The sequence below is a fragment of the Python bivittatus genome, unplaced genomic scaffold (genome assembly GCF_059951505.1).
Source record: "Python bivittatus isolate LINGU-HERP-01145 unplaced genomic scaffold, Pbiv_v1 ctg000700_np1212, whole genome shotgun sequence".
Lineage (NCBI taxonomy): Eukaryota > Metazoa > Chordata > Lepidosauria > Squamata > Pythonidae > Python > Python bivittatus.
The window spans coordinates 19913863-19940099 of NW_028277098.1; the positions used below are offsets into that span (position 1 = coordinate 19913863).

General features: G+C 38.3%; 1 protein-coding gene across 1 annotated transcript in view; it reads left to right on the top strand.

Annotated features, from left to right (window-relative positions):
• COL11A1 (collagen type XI alpha 1 chain) overlaps window positions 1–26237 on the top strand; it is a 246369-nt gene that overhangs the window by 31033 nt on the left and 189099 nt on the right. The window contains exon 4 of the mRNA XM_088153779.1: window positions 1868–2030. Within this exon, the coding sequence (XP_088009905.1) occupies window positions 1868–2030 (163 nt within the window). The remainder of the gene's footprint in view (window positions 1–1867; window positions 2031–26237) is intronic.

Below are 26237 nucleotides of genomic sequence, written 5' to 3' on the forward strand. Positions count from 1 at the left end.
CACAGTAAGATCTCATTTATGCCTTAAAAGAGTGAAGATGCCAACCTGATGTGTATTATCAAAACCAGCTTTTGATTTGCATTGGGGGAACTAGCCGGAGTCCTTAAACATACCATCTTGATCAATATTGCTTCATATAGTCAAGAATCAATCTGGAGTGGGGCGGTGTCTAAGCGGAATAAATAAAATTAATAAAAAAATAATATTTCAAAACTGAACTATTTTTGTATTTTGAACTTTCCTTTTTGCCCTCCCTTTTACTCTACTGGCAGAATACTTAAGCAAATAAACAAGCAAACAAATAAATAGGAATGCCATCCTACTCACCAGAAAACGTTTTGAACTGAGATTGGCTATGAGTCTTAACCTTGTATTGTGTCAGTGAGATAGCTTGGGGATAGCTAATGTACCTGCTACAAAATTCTCAAAATCTAACTGTCCCTTGTATTTTTCTATATCTCATGTAGGGGTCAATCATTTTTTCTTATGCTTCCCACTGAGGCACACACTTCCCAGCTCTTCCCACTTGCTTTGATCTGCAACTCGTATGTAGCTGAGATTGGGAGTTTCGAAGTTACTCTGTGCACAGCCTTGGTCAATGGAGGGAATTTATTCAGAGAAAACACACAGTCAGGCCAAGAGACGCTTGTCCCTTGACCTCCCTGACCTTCACATAGAATTCCAATTAAGAGGCAGCTAGGATCTTGCAATGAATAACAAGAACGCTGAATACTAAGAACAATAAAGCTTTATTGGTTTAACAAGATAGATGTCTGCACACTCACACATGCATTCTCACTCATACTCATTCTACATCTAGGGCCAGCCAAGACCCAAGGATAAGAAGCCTTCGGCTCACACTTTGTCTTTTTGGAGCTTTTATATTGTGTGCTGCTAGGCAAAATTTCACCACGAGCAACACTAATTAATTAATTGTTGCCCATTTGTTTATGTCTTTGGCTGGTTCAGGTATCTGCTTTTTCTTTCCATCACTTCTTGGAATGCATATGTGAGGCGCTCACTTCCAGATAATGGTTCCTGTCATTGTATGATGGTGTTGGCTTTTTACTGCTTTTGTTTTGAAGTGGTGGCTCTAGCCTTCCAGAGATGATGGCGGCAGCGGTGGTGGTGGTGGTGATTCTTTATTGCATACCATCCACCCTGTTGCCTAGTATCCTTTCTGGCCAGGCTAGCTGAGGAAGTCTCCAGTGTGATGTTGGAAGACACCCGTGCTGCACTGGAACTGCCTAGTAGGACTAGTGTAAGATTTCTTGGCCTCCATAACAGCCATGAGGTAGGCTTAAAGTTAAGGTTGGGCTAATGCCTAGGGTCAGGTACACAGTTGCTGCTTCAGATCAAGAGGGGGAGATTAGTATTACACTGTGGCCATGAGTAGAACTGAATCTGGTACAATAGGGTCTGCCAGCAGCTTTGTTTTGTTGCAGGATGTTTAAACACTTTTTTTTTTAACCGTAGCCGTGCAGACTCAGTAGATGAATGACATGATTTTTTGTCAGGCTATGTGTTGCTGATATGTATAGAACAGTCACAACTATTTGGTTTGTTCATGGATATACTGTGTGAAAAAACTGAAGTCCAGGCTATGCTTTTTATGGCTTTTCTCGACACGTTAGTTCTGCAAGGATGCCCGTGTGGTGATTACCAGAAGCATCCAATAAAGTTGTGCAAATATGCTGCTTAATAGCAGTCATTCCTCATTGTTAGAGCTACTGAGAGGAGCTCCTGCTTATAATGAAGAAATATGGCCTTTAATATTTTAAACAAATATGCTTATTCCATTGTTCTTCAGCTATAAACTTGCAAGCAAAAATGTTTCTTCTTTTTAAACGTTTGATTCCTGTACTAGGTGGCATCGAGTAGCCATTAGTGTGGAGAAGAAATCAGTTACCATGATCGTGGACTGTAAGAAGAAAACCACAAAACCACTTGACAGAAGCAACCCGGCGGTTGTTGACACCAATGGCATTACTGTTTTTGGAACAAGAATTCTGGATGAGGAGGTCTTTGAGGTAAATATTCAGCTGTCGAATGGCAGCATATTTCATACCATGTGAATAGAATATCTGTTGAAAGCAGAAAATGGTGGAACTGCTATGTACAAGCTGCCCTGTATAAGGCTTATGGAAAGTATATTTCCAAATTAGAAGATTGCGCTAAAGTACACGTTTTAAAAGTGGTTATCTCATATTAAAGTAATTGGAATATACAAACACATTTGAAATAAATGGATTTAAAATCTTAGTTTTGCCTTTTTGGGTATACCTGTATACAGATTTAGATGAAAGCATTATTGATTGTAACATTCCATATATTTTTGATATTCCTGAGGGTCAGTCAGTCTGTTATTTCATCCCTCTGACATGTGCATTGCTGTTGACTGTGCATTGCTGTGGCATGTGGGTCCATGCCTAGATCACTGAATCTGAAACTCCTGCTAATGTGGCAAACTCCCTAAGTCATTTCTTTCTTGCCAGCATTTCCCCTTAGTCCTGCTATTATTTTAATTTGTATATACAACCAATAAAATTAATGAAAGAAAAACAGTTGTCTCATGCAGATCTGGTAGTATCATGTATATTGGTTTAAGTTTGGAGTCTTAAAGATATATGATGTCTAAGTAAATGCACACACACCAATTGTACTGTTGGGAGCTGAGTGTTTAATTATCTGTGGGATGGCAACATGAAACTCACTTTTTGGGACTAGGATGGCTGTTGTACTGACTGGTGTTAAGGGTTTGGGGGCTTCAATGTACTTCCATCAAAAATAAACCATGTGGAGTTTTCTTCATAAAGAGTGCTGTCCATACTTAATTGGAAGAAAGAGAACAAAGATGGAAACTTTGTCATTGTATAAACACGTTTAGGAATGGGTTGCATTTCCAAGTAAGCTTGTGTAAAAGTAATACATTTGAAGTGAATACAGTTGGTAATTTGAATGAATGAATGAATGAATGAATGAATGAATGAATGAATGAATGAATGAATGAATATGAAAGTACAGCAGCAGACTTATGCAGCTCTTAAAATTAGTGTAAGTATATGGATTGATAGTCCATTGATTTCTTTCTCTAATATCAGTAGTAACACTGAGGCTGTAGTTCTGAACTCCACTAAACTCAGGGAAACTTGATTTTAGATATGTATATTGAACTGTCAGGAAGTAAGCGGCTTCTCTCTAAATTTTATTGCATTAATAAATAAAGAAGAAAAGGCTGTTGCAGAACATAGGTTGAAAATGAAAGACCACTGGATGGCAGATCCTGGGGAAAGTATTTCAGAAACAAAATGGAGAATAATCTTTCTAAATAAAATTAATCTTTCCATTGCAAACATCCATAAGAAAATTGCTTTAAAGTTCTATGTAGTTCATTCCTTTTACTACATGAAAAGGTGTTATAAATGACTAGTAAAAGAGAATTCACCATTGATTCAGTTTAATAATCTGTATGAGCTCTCTAGTTAACTGTAACTGTGGACATTCAGAACAAGTGAGAAGGAGAAGTACAACCCTTCTACTATGTATTTGGAATTGGTGATGCTGATCTCAGGTATCTTCCCTTCAGAGTGATGTATCCATTGCAGACATGGACATACTGTAGTACAAGCATCTTCATAGTTTTGCATATGCAAGAGTTTGTGTTACAGAGCCTTGTTGTTACTCATTGTAATGGGCTGTGAGAATAACCTTGGGAGACAGGAGGAAGATCTGTAGCCTAGACAACAGTCTGATAAACGAAATCTGAACCTGAAGGATGGTGTGTGGAGAAATCATCTCAGAAGGGACCCTCCCTAGTTCTCTGGAAAGTAAAGGCAGGGGAGGGGGGACGTGCTTTCAGACTTGCAAGATTCTGTTACTGTAACCTTATGATAAAGGTAGTGTTAGTACTCATGCTTTGGTTCCCTGTCTGGACTACCTCCAAGGGCTGACACTTATGTTTTGAATGTTCAAGCTAACCTTGATTAATTGACTGTAATTCAGGACAGAAATTCTTAGAAGTTAAACATGTTAATGTCCTAATGCCTGTGATGAGAGTTGAGCATCCTTTGGGAGAGAATATTTTCTTTGCAAGTCACCAGAATTACACATGACCTTGTGTGATATACTTATGGTCACAGGAGGGACAAATCATCATGGGGAAGCCACTTAGATCAGTCTTCACATTATATTTATACGTTTGTTCTGTGTCTTTATTCCAAGGAAACACATACGTTGCAGTGACTGCAATTAAGTGCAAGACTGCAGCCTTCCTGCAATTACAGAGCTGGTCCAGAAAGAACTCTATTTGTGACTTATGCCTTTTGATATTTATTTATTTCATAAATCTTTCCAGTAACTAAAGAAGATTTGGCAAGAGGAAGTATATTTTTCCACTATTTAAAAGCCAGGAAGAAGGATTATACAGACCACTGAAATACATCTGTGTAAAGGAATCTATATGGGAGACTGAACTTCTTATAGGAAGTATTCCCTAGAAAGATTATTTTAACAGACATTTGGAGGGCATTTATGTTTTCAGGCGTCTGATTTTACAAGGCTGTCACATGCCAAGAAAAATAATCCAAGCAGAAAAGATGGTCTTTAGGAATGGATGTGGTAGTAGTTAGTCTTTCTGTTCCCCATGGAGGTGGTTAGCAAGGCAACAAAAATATTTCAGGTTCATTTGGACTGAAGCCAGATTAGTTTCTGAAAAATATACAGTTAGAAGTATGAGCATTTCATTACAATCAGCATTATTTTACCCCATGAATTTCTCACATTTTAAGAAATGTATATCTCAAAATTTGACCTAAGGTGTAATTCAAGACTTTAGGGTTTGGGGAAAAAATGCCTTTCAGATTACCAAAGGCAATCACAAGAGTTTAGATAAGAACAGTAAAAAAAAAAAAAAAAAAAAGGTTTTGTTGGGTGTTTCCCATGTCCCTTTTTTGATGGGGGATTTTTTCCCCCTAAATTGAAATTTGAACTGAATTTGGAGGGTATTTCAGAATTTCTAGAGGATTTTGAGGAAAGCCAAAAGTCTTTTCATGATTCAACTGATGTTTCTCACATGGCTTTCATACTTGGTAAATAAAATATTTGTTTTGGTGAAGACTTTGGAAGAGAACATGTAATGTTTGAAAAGGTGTCAGTGATACAGTGTTGGCATCTATTCTTTTCCTCTTAATAATATATTTAAAGGCTGTTTATCAGGCCAAGGATTATTGAAAACTAATAAGAATATCATAACTCACATCTGAATGTGAGAATGGTAGAATTAATTAAAATGGCTGTACAGAATATTGCAAGATTGATGAATGTTCTGGCTATGGTGCTGGACTTACATTGGCTGTTTCACATATGAAGGCATAAAGGCCAAACACAAATCTTTCCTGCTTCATGGTCTGAAGAGGATATCTCAGTAGAACCAAAAAATTCCTGCTGCAATTTTAGGCCCTGCACATTTAAGCAGATACTCGATCAGGATTGTATTGCTGTAGCCTCAGAGAGTTGGTAAGATTGTTTCAATTCCTACAGTGATTTCCATTTGCAGCCATTGCTACATGCAGTCTCAGAACACAATCCCATGGTTTTGATGTATGGGTTAGGAAGCCAAGAATGATTCCTCTGGCAAAGAATGCCTCTGTCTCAGGTTTTAGTGAAGGTGTTGTTCCACCCACTGGCAGGCTTTGAGAAAATAACCATTAAGGATCAAATATTTCAGTATGTGTGTCAGTATATATGTCAGGATTCTTTATTTTACCAACATCCAGAGCATCTATGTCATACATGCATTGTTATTGAGATGTTTGAATAGAGAGCTGGCATGGTGTGGTGGTTAAGGTGCTGGACTAGGAGCAGGGAGACCCAGTTCTAGTCTTCTCTTAGGCAAAGAAGCCAGCTGGGTGACCTCAGGCCAGTCACTTCCTCTTAGCCCTAAATCATTATCAGACTCTGAGGCAAACCAAGGGATTGATAGCTTCACTTATAAGAACCAGCTGACCAAAGAGCAAAAACAAGAACATCAATGTTTGAGTTTTCTTTTTTTTTCTGCAGACCTTTCAAGAAAACCCTGGAAAAATATAGTATCCACAGAACCATCAAACTATTCTGGCAACATTTGGGCCTTGGTACATTATATCTTGGTACCATTGTTAAATGGCTAATAGGAAGTAAAATTGGCAGTGACTCATTTCAGAAACAATTTAATTCTCTGACAATGCTTTTCTGTATTTGGAATGTAAATATCCAGCACTGGGAATAGTATTGTTTTTATGAGATATAACATGTAGTTTGGCCTACTTAATGGTTACTTAATTGATTCAACAAAATAAGGATAAGGATGCCCCACTAAGTTGGAGGGAGTGGACAAATAATTCCTCGGCATTTCAAATATGGCACACAGTTGGACACGAGGTGGTGCCATTTCTCAACAAGGACTTTATTATAATCTTCTAGCTAATTCCAAATGTCATAATTCCCTAATAAGTATCTTAAACTCTTCCCTACGCATGTATTTATCATTCAGGGTCAGAGTTAATGTAAGCAACCACCTTCATTGTGGTTGAATTCTCATCCATATTTCTGTTGAAACTTGAAACACCTTCAAGTGTTTTCATTTATTTAGTGATGGTTTTCTCTTCTGGATTGTCCGTCATTTCATGAATAAAGGTAGATGCTGCAATAGCAGGTAGATATGTTTACATATTATTACATATATTTGGAAATTCTGTTTTCTGGTTTGGAAAGACAGACATAACCAAGAAGCATCCAAGTTGGAAGAAAATTGATAATTGGTAATAATTAAATGATCATTAAAATAGCAAATTGGTTCAATATATGTGTTCATTTGGGCAAAGAATTATGAGATAGAGATTGTCTGGTGAGTGTCAAAGCCACTGTCCTGGATGAAACCCAGAGCATCCAGGAGTACATCAGTAAGATGGCACCAGAAGATGAGCTGCTGAGAGAATGCCTCAGGCAGCAGCAGACATGGGAGAAAGTTCAAGTGGAGGAAATACTATGGCAAGACAAGACCCCACATGGGATGTACCATCAACATATAGCTGAGGTGGCTGACTTTGGGAAATCCTGTCAGTGGCTGGAAAGGGCTGGACTAAAAGACAGCACTGAGGCACTGATTATAGCAGCACAAGAACAGGCACTAAGCACCAGATCCATAGAAGCAGGGTTTTACCATACTAGACAGGACCCAAGGTGCAGACTGTGCAGAGAGGCCTCAGAGACAGTCCAACACACAGTGGCAGAGTGTAAGATGCGGGCAGGAACAGCATGCACTAAATGGCACAACCAAGTAGTTGGCATTGTACATAGGAATATCTGCACAGTATATGGGCTAGACCCTCCCAAGGTTGTGGAGAATAACAGGGCTGTGGGACTTCCAGATCCAGGTAGACAGGCAGATCCTGGCCAATCCACAAGATATTGTGGTAGTAGACAAGGACCAGAAGACAGTGGTGGTGATAGATGTAGTGGTGCCAAGTGACAGCAACATCAGGAAGAAGGAGTATGAGAAGCTGGAGAAGTACCAGGGCCTGAAGGAGGAACTAAAGAGGTTGTGGAAAGTAAAGGCCAAAGTGGTCCCAGTGGTGGTAGGAGCACTCAGGGGTGTGACTCCTAAGCTGAGAGAGTGGCTCCAACAGATCCCAGGGACAACATCAGAGCTCTCTGTCCAGAAGAGTGCAGTGCTAGGAACAGCTAAGATACTGCGCAGAACCCTCAAACCCCCAGGCCTCTAGCAGAGGACCTGAGATTGCGGAAGACACATATCACTCATAGGGGTGAGAGGGGATTTATACACGTATATATAGAGAGAGAGAGGTGGGGGGAGGGAGGATAATTCAGTGATAACCTCAACAATGATAATGAGGTTGCATTTGATTATGCTTTATTATGATTTGCTTAACCATGGTTTATTGAATAAACCACAGTTGGTTCGGTTCATACAATATGATAAGCCACAGACTATAATTTACGTACTACAATTGCTGGGTTCACACAATTTGTTAAGTCAAAACCAAACAAGCTACTTTATAGTTTGACATGATGTATGAACCAAGCCAACATTTGCCAGCTATAGGAGGAAAAAAATCCCTGAATTCCATATTGGGGATAATCAGTAAAGGAATCTGAAATAAGACAGCTGTTATTATAATGTCTATACTGTATATGCATTTAAGATGCAACTACATTTTGAACATAGATTATTGTCTTTCTTTCTATGTTGAGTTAGATGGGGATGCTTTTTCTTCCACTATAACAAGAAATGAAAAAGTATGGTGAAAAAAAAAAGCCAGGTTATTCTTCTATAGATTGTGCATCAAATATGTTGAAAAAAAAAATACAGATTTGACGGTTATTGAATTCAAATTTTATGAGGAAGAAGCAGAAAAAAAATATTTTGCAGGAAGACTGAATCCACCCTATTCTTGACACATTTCTCCGACTAGATTTCATTTCACTGGAAACAGTCTTTAAAACACTGTATTTGATTTTCCACAGTATGACACCTAGGCCTTGGCTGGGAGTGAAATAAAGAGTGCCAAAAATACCACAGGAACTACTGTTCTGACAGTATTGCCTTTGGAGTAGAAAAAATTCTTGAGTCTTTTCTATTAAATCTTCTATTTCTTCCAGATGCAGCTTTCTTTGTTCTTTTCACCCTGCAGCTCTGGGTTCATGGTTCACTCAGCTGTACTCTCAAGAAAATGTCCATGTTGAGGATGCACGACTCTGAACTCTATAAATTGCCAAACTGCTCAAATGAAGAGTCGCCTTTTTCACAAAGTTTCTTGTGTTGAAGAAAACCATGAAAAACGGCTAGTTACTTGCTTTCCTCCCATCTGAGCTAATGTAGTAAACACTACATTAGATGGGGTAACCTATGCATCGCTTGCTTTCCCTCTGTAGTTCGTGCATCTTCCCATAGGGAAGAAGTATGACAGTGGGATTGTGAGAAAAGGAAATACGAACTGCTGCTTTTTGCCATTTCCTAATGGGCAAAACAGCCTTCGGTGGTATTTCAGTTTGTATAATGTGATGAGAAACAGCAGCAGTAGTCCAAGAAAAAGAGTGTGGCACAATTTCAAAAAATGGGCCTTTTTTCTAGAGCTAGGACTGTGTCGAGTTGTAGAGGAAAACGCTTTCCCTTCCTCATTATTTATGGATCTTGGGCATAATAAAAATCAGTGAAATATGATTAGTTAGATTAGTTAGAATAGATTCTAGGCATTTTTTTTTTTTTTTTGTCCCAGATGATGCTTAAGGCCTCCCTGTGAGCCTATTTCTTGTGATTCACATACACTCTTGCAGAAGTTTCAGCTATAGGGAAGTACCTGAGGAATATGGCATCTCTGAGATTGCTATTCTAAACATGCGTTCCTTGCAGTGAACCTCCATTTACAAATAAATGGAATACATGTTTCTGAGTGAGCAGAGGAATGAGCTGTTGAAAGACTGGGAATGTAGCCAGGTAGATGCATGATGTCCTTCATCTGCTCACTTTCTTTGCAACTTTGTAGATCTGCATTTGGAATCTAATCCAGCTAAAGTATTTTAAACTGGGAATAACTGGGAGTAATGTGTGAGCTGTGTATTCGATTGCTACCAGGGATATGAAAACACTGTGGTTTAAAAGCGTTGATGTCACTTTAAGATGAATTTGTTCTTTGAATCTAGTCATCAGAAACCTCTGAGATTGTTAGAAGCTTTGGCTACTGTTAGCTGGCTGTCAGTCTGGTAACCAAGATCTCTTTTTTCTCCAATAAATGCGATACGTAATCACTTGGCTACTGCCACTAAGATACAGGTCTCACTTAATAACTTTCTACTGCAAAGTATTAGTTCCTCAAGTAATTTCTTCCCTTTCTTCCTGGTACAGCCTGGTTTAAAGAGAAGTTACATGTTGGGTACCAGTGATGTCACTGAAATGAGCATCCTTTGTGAGTTCTCAGCTGAGTTGATCTATTGTTTTAGGATGAGTTGTCCCAAAAAATTGCTAGGATTGTTTGTGGTTTCTTTTATATTACTGTTTTTTAAAGACATTTATTTGACATACATTGTACTGGGGAGGAAAAGAGGCACTCATCTCTTTCTAGTAGAGGCAAAGTACCTGTATAATCCAAACTTTAGATGAGATGAAGAAGCAGTGAGAAAGGAATCAATAATTTTCAAGATTTTATCCTTTAATGCAATGTTATCCTTAATCATACCCTAAACATATGATAATTCAGAAATGATCTACACTTGAAACAGAATTAAGTGCTTCAGTTTTGAATTGATCAACTGTACTACTTAAGATTATGGGTGGGGGTACAGTGTCTCTTATTTATTTGTTTATTTAAGTTTGCTTCAAGTAAAAAACTAGGATATCAAGGAAAGTGTGAATTTGAAGCTATCTCCTTAATACAAGTTCTCCCCCCAAGAGAACTTTTATATGGACCAGCAGGACAAACCAAAATAAAATATAGATACTTATTTGCCCACAGATGAAATGAATAGGTAGAATATAAAATTAGTTTCAAAATGTTAAACCAAGAAGTCACTTAGTCATATTAAAGGTTCATTTGGCATGCTTGTATAATGTAATATTTAACAGGGACTACAGTTAAAGTTTGCCCTAAACTGCAGAACTCATTGGAAGATTTTTTGCCTCTCAGTCCAACCTACCTCACAAGGTTGTTGTAGGGAGAAAATGAGCAAGACACTATATAAGCTACCTTGAATGCCTAAAGAAAAGGTGAGATGTACATGTAATATGACACACACACACGCATACTGATGAAACAAAGATAATATAGATTGATGTAGATATATATATAACAAACACAAATGCTGTGTTCCTATAGAACATTTAACTGAGATTGTGGCTTTAGTGTGCTGTCTGAAGGAATCCTTTTGGTTCAGTGCTAATTCAGAGTATCATGCTAACCCAGAAAATTGATTAAATTGGAATTGTTCAGTCATATACTTATCATAGCTTTCCTCCTAGTCTAAAATACCCATCATACCTGATCCTTTGCTGTGCTGGCAAGGTCTGATAAATAATGTGATGCATATAGAGAGGAAGAAGCTGGTGAAGGATGAGTTAGTACATTATGTGTGAGAATGTAACTTTGGACATCCTGAAAGGTCAAAGAGGATCAATGATAGAGGTGGATTTAGTAGGATCTGTCAATTATTCCAGCAAAAGCAACAATTATACTTATGTAAGTGATGGCCCTGATCCAGTCAAGTGTTGAATGCCCTTGGCTCCTACTAATGGCATTTTAATCAACATTAAGAGTAATGAGGCTTGTTATAAGTCTAATCAAATCTCTGGCTTCACTGAGCTGAATATAATAGAGTTAAAAAAAAAAAAACACTTCTACCCTGTGCAAACAGCATTGCATGGCTAGATAAATGTGTGCCAGGAGTAATTTTCTATACATTGAAACTAAAGAATCCCCAAATCTTTCCTCTTTATGGACTACTACATCATTATCATAGGTTTTGATGGACTATGATAGAAATAAGTTGTTTAAATATTTTTAATGTACCCTTTGGTTGGGTGAGTCAAATTTATATATTAAAGAGAATTAAAATACAGCCTTTTCCAATAATTATTTATGATGCTATCTCACATTCGTATTTTGCACATCACACTGATGTTATGCAAAAGTGCCACTATTTCAATTCAGAGAATGGTATGTCAACACAAAGCTAACTGTGAAGCAAATTTCACTGTGTATCAATATGGCAGAATTGTTATGATAAACAAGAGGTATTATTATCATCATTGGCCCCATCCGCAGGGTCAAATCAAGCAAGATGGCAGTCATGGCATCATGATCAAAGCCCTGAAAAAAGATCACCCAGTTGTTTGACTAGCATATGGCCTTGATAGAAGAAGTTTCAAATGTTCTTGATGAAGTATTTGTAGTTTTGAGAGTTTATGAAGAACAGAACTCTGATATTTTGCCAGTTTTAAGGATTTGTCACTGCTTATTGTAATTCACATCACAAAAAAGTAGTGTTACTCCTCTCATATTTTCCTCTCGTACCATCTTCAAAACAGAAGAAAGTTTCTGGCAACTACTCTAATTTCTATTAAATTTATAGAAATCTGGAAATAATTTGCATTTTCTTAGCACTCTAAACTGCATGTACCCGCAGTAGTTATTATGAAATTTATAAATTAACATTTTGCTGAATTTTGCTGAAATTTGGCAAATCCTTTGTATGGGATTCATTAAATCCTCCACTTTGTTCTAGTGTTGAAAGAGATTAATGCATTTAAGAATTATTGCATTTGGAATGTGTCAATAAACAGATGCATCTTATTTGATGTGCTTATAATATAGTTGTTTGAATCAAAAAGCTGTTCTCCCACCTCCAAAATTGGAATAATTTCCCAGGAGCATTTCAAGAGTAATTGAAATACTGGTTTTTGATTTTACTGTGACTTCTGTATCTTTAGAAACTCCTCTCATGTCTCAATTGATCTAGATGAGTGTTTCTTCTCAAATGTTCTGCAGTTACAGACCACTAAATAAATGCTTGGAAAATATGACAAACACTCAATTAACACCCTGCTCCCTGTCTTTGTCTTTAAAAGCATAGGAGCTCATGTTTTTGGCAAACAGGATAATGATTCTGGTTGGGTTTGTGTATGTGTTTATGGTTCCCTCCCTTTTTAGAGGGCTTTTAAAGCTAAATTTTGTACCAAACAATTTCCTCAAAAATTAAATACTTGTTTACCACTTGAATTCTTTTATGTATACCATGTCATAAAATAACAACAACCTGAACCACAAACTTGCTGCTCAAGAACGTTCTTCAGTAGAAATCTCTTATTTCATATCAGAAAGCTGGACTAATTTTCTAGTAGTACGCATGGGGAGGGTGGGCTGAGGCCATGAGCAGGGTCTGCTGGTGAGGGGAAGAAAAGCAGGCACTTAATTTGCTTTCAGTTCAGTTATCAGATAGGTGACATTTAATTGGCTATAGGATGCTCTGCTCTCTTATGGTCAGCCCTTCGAAGTAGACCAGGTCAGGAAACAGACTCAGAAATACTAGAACTCTGCTTTATTAAAATAGGCCGTAATAACAGAATCTCAAACGCCTGACAGCATTTCTGTTTTCCTCCCTCTTATACTAAAGACAGTCAAAGCTGGTCTATCTTGAGTGTCTTCCTATTTTTTCCTGGCTAATTCATATATTCTTAATGGCTGCCACATATCTTCTTCAAGGCTGTCTCCATACTCCTCTGTGCTTGCTTACTTCATGACACTATCCCTGATTGGTTTGAATAAAGCAATAAAGAACCCTTTTTAATTAGGAGGGAAGGAAATGGAAGTAAAATAGCAGCAATGATAAATACTAATTTCCCCCAAATATTCTATATTGGCTATCATTGGCATATTCAAGAGAGCCAAAAAGTATAGAAGCAGAACAGAAATATAATGCCATATCACTAGTTCTTTATTGCATGCCTAAACGATACATCTTGCCTGTTAGGTATATGGGACAACATGCAGTAAAAAGCATTTATTCAAACTTAAAAAACAGGCAGAGGAACAGATAGTTTTGGCTTTAAGGTTGTCTATAGTCATATCTATCAACCTAGCTATATTTTTATCAGCAGAGAAGCAAATATTTCTGGCTTTAAGGTTGTCAAACTACATTCATATCTAGCTAGCTATCCTGCGTGCACATTATGTCATAGAATAGAAGGTTAGCAGTTCTGTCCTTCCTGAAGAGCACAAGAGGTGTGGCTAGAGGTATTGTGATGTCACAAGAATAGGTGGAGCCCCAGTTTGTATCTTTGGGTGGCATAGGAAGCTTTTAAGAGGTGTTTTTCTCCACAGCGTATTCAAATTGGAAACAAGGATCTGATTTTTTTGGGGGGGGGGTGGCAGTGTTATGAGGTAACATGTTGTCCCTTCAGCTGCCCCACAAGCAAAATCATAAAAGAGATTCTGACATTGTTGGTTCTTTGATTCTGAGGGCTTCTGAAAGGAGCTCTGGGCATAGAAATGGGAACCAGGAGGGCCCACAAATTGTGGGCTGCCTATCTGTTTTATTAATACAAATACACACATTTACAGCTACATAAACTAGCTTATATTCATATCTATTTCTCTTTTGGATATGGATTTCATAATATAACCACATAGATACTTGTTATTAATAAATGCTCCAAAAGATCACCTCTTAGTCATGGAGCACAGATCTATAGCTTTGACTCCTGAAATCTAAATAGAAACTTTCTGTCCAAGAACAGGGTCACATACTGCAGTATAATTATGTAATGATATTTGGGAATGACCTCGGGAGACAAGAGGAAGAACCACAGACTAGACAACAACCATGCAAAAAAGTATTTCACTCCAAGAAGCAAAAGGGGCATAGGAAGTGTCTCAGAAGGGACCCTTTCTAGTTTTCTGGAGAGTAAAAGTAAAGGAGGGGAGAAATGCTTTTAGACTTCCAAGATTCTGTTACTGTAACCTTTTTTTTTTTTTTGGTCTGCGCTCAGTCATTGCTGACCCTGCAGTGACTGCTTGGACGAGTCCTTGCAGTTTTCAAGGCAACTGTTCTTCGGAAGTGGTTTGCCAGAGCCTCCTTCCTAGGGCAGAGCCCAGCTGGCGAGCGCAGGAGGCGGGGTTTCCATTGCTTCGCGCCCTTTTCAGGCGAGTGCGGTTTCGCGCTTACCGGCAACTGCTCCCAACTCCTTTTTGCAAGGCGCCGCCAGCATTTTTCCTCCCACCGGAGTGAGAGTACCCATGTACTCATGGTTTGTGCTTCTTGTTTGAACTACCTTGAAGGGATGACAAATTAGGAGAAGAGCTGCCTGCAATGCTCTGTTCACGGTCTTCTAGAATCATTAGAAGACACTATTATTCACGTCTGGACTAGAAGAATCTTTTGAGCTGATCCAGCAAGTTTCTTAGGCTCTCATTTATTTTGAATGAGAAATAAAAATCATATAACCAAAGGCCATTAGTGGAAGATCATCAGACAAGACATTAAGCTTTTAACTGTTTTCTCCTGCTCCCTGGAGGTAGTTAAGATGCAGTGTCATTCTCTTTTTGCTTAAGGCAATATTCCTGCAACAATTCAGCCATGTCAGAATTTTACTTGTACACCAGGCACCTCTCCTGGGTGCCTCAAATAGACCCACCCATATCCACATTAATGAGATTTGAGATTTGTACATACATCTTATATCTTTGGATTAGGGAATTTGTGGCTTGTGGTTTGTCCCCATCCGATCTTGCTTCTTCATTTCAATTTCACACATGTAATCAGGACCCATCATTTATAACTGAGAGTAGTCAGAATTTTCCATTAGTCCGATATCCATAATGGTCCTTACCTTTCATTATGGGAGTCTGTGATGGGGAAGATAGAAGCAGAGCTTGTCTGGGAGTCACTAGACAGACAGACAGATGAAAACCCCACAAGGTAATCTCTTGCATTTTGTAAAGCAGTTAACTGGAAGCAAACCAAAAAGATTGGAAAGCTGGAACAAAAGAAAACAAAGCTGCCTCTGAGTTTCCTGTATTTGAAGAGGGACTATGTTCTTGTATAAAATCATATCAGCCCTTAATAAGATATTCCTGGTGATACATATGTGCATATACACACACACCGAAACAGAGATTAATGTGAGGATGTAAAATGAAATCAGCCCAGGTCTTCAAGACAGAAATCATAGTGATTGAACTAGAATATTCTTTAATACAAAGACCTCCCTTGTACACCTTGGGGTAGAAGTAGAAAGTGGCAGAAAGGTCCATGTTTTCACTGCTCCATTAATGAAAATGTTTCTTTCTTTCTTTTTTTTTTAAAGGCCAGGTTTTCACTGTTCCATTGGTGAGCCTGAAAAAACAAAACAAAATAAAACAAAATTGACCATGGAGGGCAATGAGCTGTGACTAGAGGGGAAGGGGTGTTCCTGCCACAATGTACAGCAGTCACGTTTACCCACAGTGGTTTTTGAGTTGGCCCAAGTCAGAAAACGCTGCTTTTGATGCAGAACAGAAAATTACAGACAGAGGTTGCCTTCCTGATCGGTCATGGTGGATAGAGGATGACCCTGTTTATTCCTGATGACAAGAAATAGTTAATGGTCTATAGTTATGCTGGGACAACTTGGTCATACGGATCAGCTTGAAATGTTCTCTCCCCTACTAAATTTTATGGTATTCAGGAAGCTCCAGAAAGATCCAGACTGACCAGGCGCTGTGTTGAAGCTGTGCTTTTAACATACTTGGTCCCAGGAGCCAGTCAGAAAACTTATTTAAGCCCTATCATGTTATTGAGAAGATGGGAGTTTGATACCTTCCCTTCTGCAACATTGGATTGTTTCGCAGGCAGGCACATCAGAGGGTTCTTTTGGGGCATCAGCCATGTGAAAGTTAGAGTTATTTCCGGCTATCACAGAACCACAGTTGGAAGGGACTATCTGAGTCCAACCTTTTGCCCTGATTTCAGGGATCCCAATTAAAGCATTCCCAAACAATCCAGCCTCCACTGCAACAAATCAAGTGAAGAAAAGCCTCCCTCTCTATCTCTCTGGGTTAACAATTCCACCACTGAACTGCTCTTACTGTGAAGAATACGTTTTGTAGAATTCAGTCATTCAGTTTGTCTTCCTACAACCTGTAATCCATCATTCCTCCTCAAGTGCCATGGAACAATGAAGAAAAAGTTATGAGTAAAGAGATAGATGTATGTTGCTTTAGAAATGGTGGGGAGGAAGAATGACCTGATTTGGAGTTGTGGAGAAGGGAAGAAAAGTAAAGTTTTTCAGAGAGCTTGTGAGAGAAAATGGGAGCATATATGAGAGAGAAAATGGGATGTGCCTGTGTTGGAGAGAATGCGGGTGCATGAAAGGGAGGGGCATGTGTGGACTTGTAATGGTGAGAAAAAATGGGTCGTGTTGGAGAGAATAGGGTGTATGTGAGGTATCTTTATGTTAGTGGGAATGGGCCATGGGTGAGAGAATGGGCACACATGGGCTTTAGATGTGGGAGGCAAAATGAGGTGACCATTAACTCTGCATAAGGCATGTATGAGGAGGATGGAGTATGTGTATGTGTGTGACAGAATGGATGTGTGAGAGAATGGGGCATATACAGCAAGACGTGTGAAAGAATGGAAATCGATTTTAAGAAAGAGTGAAATATGTGTGAGAGAACAGAATGTGCAAAGATGTTATAAATGTGTACAAAAATGAAGCATGTGTGAGGAAAGATTATATGGAAGAATGGGTGAGTACGGACTATATGTGAAAGAAAATGGGGCTTGCTTGGTGTATGTGTGTGCGCAAGCAGAGCAGTAAGCTAATAGGCCAACACTAACTACCTCCTCAAATCCAGCATTTTGAAAGTAGATGCGCTATTTTTTTCAGTAAATATTTACTCTCTTCTTCTCTACATTCAGAAGTGTTCACTTGTCCTGTATATTCTTCTGTGGACTTAGGGTTGTACTCTCAGTTGTACTACTCTGTTGCTAGATTAGAAAATCTAATATAACCAGCTCATCCCCCACCCCAGTTTGCACACACAAACGGTTGTCATATTTCTTGCTTAATTTACTTTCCTGTGAATAGGGTTTGTGTTGCTCAGATTCCAGAACCCAGAAATATACTTCCAACATGCTGCTTGATATGCCTTTCCTTTGCAGTGGCTATCTGCTTGGAATTCAGACGGCTGATATAGACGTTGCTGTTCTCACCCAAACCTTTATGTTCATCTTCATTCATCTTCATTTTAACACCAATTCTCCCAAATACTTTCCCAACTCTGAACTATTTTGATTGTTAGTAGCTTTTTAAAAATCCTGGTTTTCAGCCCCAACATGCTGTCCAAGTAATTTATATTGTCAGTGATAAGCCTACAGACTTACAGCTGTCTGATAAGCAATCAGACTTACAGTAAGTTTTAGAAAATTGGAACAGGGAAGAACGTTTTTTGGCAGGAAAACCCTAGTTTTATTGAAAAACTTTGTAGAAGTGATGTACTTAAATGAAAGGCTGGGATATATAAAAGAGGGTAGGGAACTGCAAATGCCTTTCCTCAGTGTAGAACCCTATACGATGCTACCCAGGCCTTCTGAATCATTGTTAAAAAGGAACTACATGAACAAGATGGAAATGGTTTGTCACTGGCTCTTCCAGGGTATTTTTCAAGCTTCCCTGTCTATGCTACAGACAGACCCAGGCTTTTCTGATGGCCTCCCATTTATGCTAACCAGGCCTAAACTTGATTAGCTTTTGGGGGATCAGTCAGGGTAGTTGTGATGCTACCACTGGTGACACTATTCCTATATTTCATTAACTACTATGTAATTATAATGTTTTCTTTTTGTAAGTTTCCATTAGCACTCATAAAGGTGAATTTAATAATAAAAAATACTGCAAAACTTTGGCTCTGCCTAACATTACCTTCCTTCTACTCTACCAGTCTAGTAGGCATCTGTTGCTACTGGTTTGTACAGATTTTGCAAACTTTTATACCTTTATAGAAAACTCCCAAGCCTCAAATAATGGGTCCAAGTAAAATTTTTACACATGGGTTCTTTTCATGTCTTGGCAGGTCAGATGGGCTTGTAATGGCTGACAGTGCAATAAATCATTTTTATAAATGTCTATAAATTATGTAATGAAACTGCTAAGGTTGCAATTTGAAAAGGAAATCAACTTTCCTTACTCTGGTATCCATAGATGTTATGCTTTCAATTCCTAAATTACCAACCCCTGGAGATAGATATATCTTTCTTTTCATCCCATTTTTATCCCACCCAAACTCCCCTTTCCTAAGAGATAGGACCTTGCATCTTTTCCTTGAGAAAAGTGGTAGAAGTATCAAAACACAGTCCTCCTTCAAAGTACTATTTATTCTTCCTTCAAACTGCTATTTAGCTTCAACATCTTTTTTTTTTTTACAAAATGAAACAAAAGTTTGCAAAAAGACTCACAAAAGTATAATATCTACCTTGACCACCACAGGCAACACAACAAACTGATTGTTTCTTTTCCCTATCTGTCTCCAAAGAAATCTCAGAGTTAAGAGTGAAGACAATAGTCCTTCGGGAATCAGCCTTACCAAATGGTCAACTAGATCTGGAGAAAATTCAGAGAATGACCATTGAAAGGGAAAATCAGAAGGAAAGAGCCAGTTGGGTTTAGTGGTTAAGGCACCAGGCTAGAAACCAGGAGACTGTGAGTTTTAGTCCCACCTTCGGCATGAAAGCCAGCTGGGTGACTTTGGGCCAGTCACTCAGCCCCAACTCACCTCACAGGGTTGTTGTTGTGGGGAAAATAGGAGGAGGGAGGATCATTAGGTATGCTCGCCACCTAATAAGAAAGGCAGGGATAAAAAAAAAAATCTAAAAAAAGCAGGGGGGACTTGGAGGAAGCTCAGAAAATGACTCTGAGTCATTGGGAGGAAAATCAAAGGGTCAAAAGAAAACCCCCCCCAGTAATTTACTCTTTCTACCCACTTTATTTTGCATCTCTTTTCTGCTATGTGTTTGTAACACTGGCTTTTGATTTGAACCCAGCTTTGTGAGTTTAAGTATCAAGTGCTTTGTGTCATGATTTCTATGCACATTCTGGTGGGTAGACCGTTTTATTTTCATCACTTACTGCTTTCCTAACATTTGAGAAACCTGGCAGGTGCACACTGTAAAAGTCTCTTTCTGTGTTAGCACCGTACAATGTGTAGTGGAATATTTTATTAAAGGTTTCTGGAAATTGTCAGCTCCCCTGGTTTTGTACAGCAAAATTAAATGAATTCAGCAGCAATGTACTCCAAAATCTATAATAATGATATCGAAGCTGTCTAGACTTTTGTTATTTTCAGTCAGTGGTTTTATTATCAAGCAACTAATCAGAAATTTTGATATTTCTTCTGCTCAAATAGTTCCATCAGGCACCTTGGACTTCTAATAGTTAGTCAGAATAACCTGGTAGTTTTGGTCTTGTAAGCCAGCGAGTTTTGCCTAAGGTGGAAGATCAGATTTGGTTGTGTAAAATATTTGTCATATATCATTATATCATATATACTTAGCATTATCAATGGAATAATGTTTTTACAGAGCCTTACCTGCTAGAAGAAAGATTTCTAACACAGGAAGTGTCCAAAAATATTTTAAAAAGTGATTCTTAGACATGGATCTTTGTCAGTTAGTGATTTTAGATGTGAAACCAGTCACTCCCCCCAGATACTGCAAAAGATGCTATTTTTTCCTTAGCACATTGCTCCAGCTGAAAGCTTCCTCTGTTTGAAGAGTAGCCAGAGGGCAATTCTCAAGCTGAGGAACACTTCGCTTTGAAGGACTGGCTACATCAAACCTAGAAGAACCAAAAATGGAAGAGAAGAGCTCTTGAAATTGCCCACCATGGTTGCATCTGAATAGCTGAATAATTTTGCACAAAATCAAACACCACAATGCTGTACTTCTGTGGCACTTATGGGTGGTCCATTTCTCTATGTGCAGAACTATTCTTTGGCCTTGCTCAAAATAAGGAAAAGGGGAGGTTTAATTCCAAGTAATTACCATAATACCGAACATGAAAATATAATTTCTGATTGATATCAAATTCCAGTGACTAAGAATATTGTCATCTGAATTGGTGAGGTAATACTTCATCTCCTGTGATGTCCCTCAAAAAAGCCCCCTTCCCTGGTTGTCTGACTGAATTTCCAATATTTTTATACTTGTGGGGCCACTTAATTTGTTTTGTTTTGTTTGCAGTTATTTATCAAAAGCTGAGGCAAACTGGTCCTTTTGTTTTTCACATGCATGTTATAGTTTCTACTTACAAATGGATATTTTTGATATCACCGACTTTGCGCTATCCTCCCAATAGAGAACATTGTCATCAGTATGAAGGATAAAAGTATGCATGACAATAGTACATTTGCTGCAATACAGGATTGGTCTGAGCCAGCTCATAATGTTTCAGGCTTTTCCCAATTCTTCCTTTCTCAAATAATTTAAGGCCGGTGCTGCTTAAATGACATGCAAGAATATATTTTGCTGTTCACATGTATGAAGCTTAGAGTTTCCAAAGCCTCCTAATTCAGTGAATTAGGAGTAGATCAGTGAACTCTGAAGGGGTTTGGGAAGGTTCTTTTGGCAGCCCTTCATTAACTACTCCCCCATTTCAAAGCATATTCTTAGTGTTGTGGCAGCATAGCCTTCTGCTGAGCAGCCAACCAGTGTATCCTCTACAGTGCCTGGGAATGGGTTGTGTACTATTTGAAATTAAAGAACTTTCCTAGGCAACCACACAACTCAGATGCTTTCTTGGGGGGCATTTGGTCGATGAGGGCATTGGAGTTTTAAGGAGGCAGGCTTATGGTACCTATGTTCATATTCCACAAATATTGTTGAAATGATAGATTTGTATACATCATCAACTGTTTCACAGAAGATTGTATTGTTTCAGTATAAGTAGCATGAGGTTAAGATGGGCTTGAATCAAGTTCGATTCCTGGTGACTGCATGGACACATCCTAGATAACAATAAGAATCTGATTTGCCACTGTCTTCTTATGTTTTGTTGTTTGTTGTTTGTTTTGTTTGTTTTGCTTCCTAGTCTACACTATGGCCCTTGAATCTCTTGGTGGTCTAACCAGTTATGGCTATAGATTGCTTTTTTCAGGATCAACCAATGTCAGCTGTGTGTTACTGCATGAGATCCTAAATCTGCATGTTGCTTCCAACCCTGGAGAGGGCATTGCTGTTATCTTGAAAATTTGAACCAGGAATAAATGTGACAAAATCTCAGACTCTGCTTTCATACTGATAAAATTACTTTAATAGTTGGAAATGCAAATGACCTACATGTTCTAGTAATGAAAGTCAAGGAGCATGGTGAAACTATGGGACTAAGATTAAATATAAAGAAAACCAAGCTAATGACAACAGGTACAGCAACCACCCTTAGAAATGATAAAGAAGATACTGAAGTGGTGAACAGTTTCTGACTTTTAGGATCAACTATCAACAGTAAAGGTCAAGAAATACACTACAGACTAGCACTTGGTTGGGTAGCAGTGAAGGCCTTGGAAAAGAAGTTTAGATGATGTGAAATGCCAATATCTACAAAGATCAGAATTGTGCAGGCAATAGTTTTCCCTGTGAAAATTATGTTTTCACATATGTGAAACCTATGGAAGTGAAAGTTGGACTTAGAAAAAGCAGAATAGAAAGACTATTGATGCTTTTGAGCTTTGGGGTTGGAGAAGACTCCTGAGAACATCATGGACAGTAAAGAAAAGAAACAAATGGGTCATAGAATAACTCTATCCAAAGTACTCACTCAAGGCACAAGTTACCAGGCTCATATTATCAAATCAATCAATCAAAAATTTATCAGGCCGTAATTACTGAAACTTGGTGCATGGTTCTCTGTCATTTTGAGGTAGGAATTAAATTGTAGTATAAAACATAAAACAGGCTTAACATAAATTTAAAAAGAAGGGGAAGCCCATGATTCTCTGTCAGAGCTAAAGGGAGAGGGAAGATGTTCTGCCTCACCGACTTAGCCTCATCCCTTCACTATGTGGTCCTTGCCCTCCCGAAAAGTGAATCTCTCTGCTTCAAAAGGGTTGCACACTTCTGGATTGTGTGTTCAGTGTGGGGAACTCCAGTTACACTCACAATAAACCTGATTGTTGGATAAAGTTTGGAACTCTTTAAAAATATTACATCAGCTGGAAGAAAAATGGATTAAAGTTGAACAATCGTCTAAAACAATATTATTCCCACAGATAAAATAGCTGTACCACCCAGTTCTCAAGCCTCAGAAAATGACCCTTGCACAATTGCACTTGGATGCGAATGCTTGTTAACGGTTTCCCCTTTCTTTGGTCCCTTTCTTTGGTCCCACTGGCCGAAAGAAGAGTCTGGAAGTTGCGGACGGTGAAACAGCAGCAGCTTTAAGCACTTTTCTCTGCATAATGCCATACCATAAGAAGGCCCTGTGTGCTTCTTGCAAACACATGGTCCAGCAAGAACAAGCCTTTGCCAGAATTCCACAGTTGTAAATGCAGTGAACATCGGAAACAAAACAAAATAAGATGTCAGGCAACTTAACCTCAACAGGCTTTCCTAAAAGCAACTAACTAAACCAACAACAACAACAAAACGACTGCAAGTTCGGTCACATCCAGTAACTGCTTCAGTGCAGATGTTGATGGATATGAACATCTCAAGCACAAAAATAAGGCCCTAGCCGGCAATCAAGTGGAATCCTTCAGGATCTTTGCCTTTTTTACCCCAGACAAAGTGCATGGAGTGAGGCTGGCTAGGATCCAAAGAGATTAGGACAGAGGAAGAGAGAGTGACAGCAAGATGCTCACTTTGTTCTGTTTCTAAGCAAGTCCATTCTTTATTGTATTGTCGAAGGCTTTCACGGCCGGCATACGATGGCTGGTGTGGGTCTTCCGGGCTGTGTGGCCGTGTTCTGGAACACGGCCACACAGCCCGGAAGACCCACACCAGCCACCATTCTTTATTCTTTGGTTCTGGGTTCTTGTGACCCTAATTCTGCTCTGCTCTGATCAGAAGGAAGGAAAAATTCAAAATAATACAGCATATAACAACAGGCTGTGGGGATTAATCTAGGGAATATTTTTGCTTTTCTTTTTCAGAGACAAGATTGCGACTTCACTAATACTGAATCTCTTATTCTACACAAAATCCCTCCAAAAAGCACTGTTTTTCCAAGATTTGGAATTGTACTCCCCCTTTCTTTCAGATTTTGGGAAGGACTCTTTCCCAGATTCATATTTACTATTGAAGATACTTCCTTCCATTGTAGAATTCTGTGAACATCCTTTGAAGAAAAATCTAAAATTGAGAAAAAAGGAATAAGATTCTGTTCTTTTGAAGTTTGAAGTTCTTCAGAAAGTAGAACTATAGCAGGGTTTCTTTTTAGCTTATCTCCTTCTCACATACTTAATGTAGGGTGTGGAGATTAATGTCAGATCTGCTTTAGACTGAGCATCTCCAGGGGCTGTGTCAAAGAATCTGTTTTATGTAGGGTTGTAGTTGCTATTGCCATTTTAAAAGTTGCTATAATGTATGTATAAGACAGGAATTGAATCATCAAATTTCACAAGGAAAAGGACATGCTAGTGAAGAGTAGTAATTTCCCAACCTCACTCACTACTTACTTATCAGCTGCTGTCACACAATTTATTACAGAACTAGGTTAACATTAACAGAAAATGTTTTGTGATTTGAATAATAATAATAATAATGGCAGAATGGATGCTTAAAATTCCTGGTTTACAAGCCCAATGTGCATATAATACATCTGGAAGGTTTACAAAAAGATTTGAGATGTTATGTGGAATGTTGAGAACAGTTGATGTAATATCATATCCTAAGAGTAAATACAACATGCATGAGAACGTTGCAATTGCAGCAGTAGGCAGTTTTAATAGAACACAGAAAATAACTCCACAAATGATTTATATAAAGCCCAGATAGATTTTATCCCCCCACCTAGTGTTTAGAAAATGGTGACTTCATTTTAATTTTAATTCAGTAAACCCCCTCAATTCACATTTTGGCCGATTCTAATTGTAAGGTTCACGGCTACCCAGAAAACTTGAAATCAATCAGCAGCACAAAGTAAAAGACTTGAAGCAGGGACTTCTCTAAGCAGTGTTTTATTTGGCCAAGCAAAAGTCTGGGTGCTCACATCATGCACCAAGAGAGAGCAGGGTGGCACACCCTTGGAGACAAAACCACAGCCTTTTACAGTATTTTTAAAAAGGCAGAACTTATTACCATTATAATAAAGATGAGTTTTACAACCAAAGAAACTTTAGCAGAATACATTATTCCCTGCCCTTGTTTGGTTACATTAATTTAAAGGAGTTCCCCCTAACTCTTATAACTTGTCAGTCCCTGCAGACCCTTGTTCTGGGTCCTCCCTCCTCTTATCAGGCCTCAGACTTAGTCTCTTCAGGAGGAGTTTTTCCTATTATCTGAGCTAGCTCATCTGTGGTTAGTTGCTTCCTCTTGCAATTTCGCTAAGTGCTGTTAGTATTGAAGCTTGGCTATAAAGAACTCTGCACATGCTCTAAAGCTATGAAGTTAACATTGCCAATTTAGATATTGCCAGTTTAGTTTTTGATCCCTTCATAATAAAAGTATTGTCCACCTTTATAAATTTGTTTGCTATCATTGATAACTAGCTATATTAATTCTGGTTAATCAGCTTTAGTGGGCCTAGATATATTTTAAGTGAATAAATCTAATCTCTGCAATCTTGCTGATTATTAGTATTTCTAGGAAGAAATTCTGTTACCACAGTGGTTTTCCACTGGAAAACATGGAATTCACAGAATCCATTTTGGATATGGATGAATACTCCAGAATGCATGTATGTACATGCACAGAAAGTTAGAACTTGTTAACATATATTTCAATTCTCAGTGGCATTTTAATTTTTAAAAAAAGTAGCAATGTTATCTTTAAAGTAATTCAAACATAGTAAAAATATGAATAATCAAAAAGATTAGGAAGCTGGTGTTTTCTGTCATGAAGAATAAATACTTGAGAGCAGTGTATTTTCTGTTTCTTGATGAAACATATTTAAGTGTGAAAAGTACAGTGTAATCTGATTACACAGCAGCAAGGGAAATCATCAAATGTTTGCCTATAAGGGACAACAGATTCTAACAGTACACCAGAAGTTGCTCCAGTGGTCTGTCCTTTCAGTTGGCTGGTTTCATACATTGCCCTAAACCCATAATATGTTCTCTTTTGCTTATGGAGATGTGTGAACCCAGTAATTGTGGCTTAGCATTCTCAGTAAACTCAGATACCATGTCTTGTTCAAAATTATGATTTAGTGTACTGTATTAACCCAACAATTGTACTGGTAGAAAATTTTCAGCTTGCTATCTGACAGTGAACATGTATCCCTGTATGAATATTTTTTTAACAAGATGGGCAGTGACAAATTTGATATGTAAATAAAATGAATTTTTTAAAATGCTTATAGGGATAAACACTTTACACATCATTTTAAATGGGAGCAGGATGAAATGTCTTAAATAATGCCTTAGGAATTTAGTTTAGTTCTCAATGAATAAAAATATATAAACCCTCAATTCCTTATTCTAAAACACATGAAATATTCAAGCAAAGGCTTGTAGGTTTTCTGATTTCATTCATGTGCTTTTTTGAAGCAAGATATG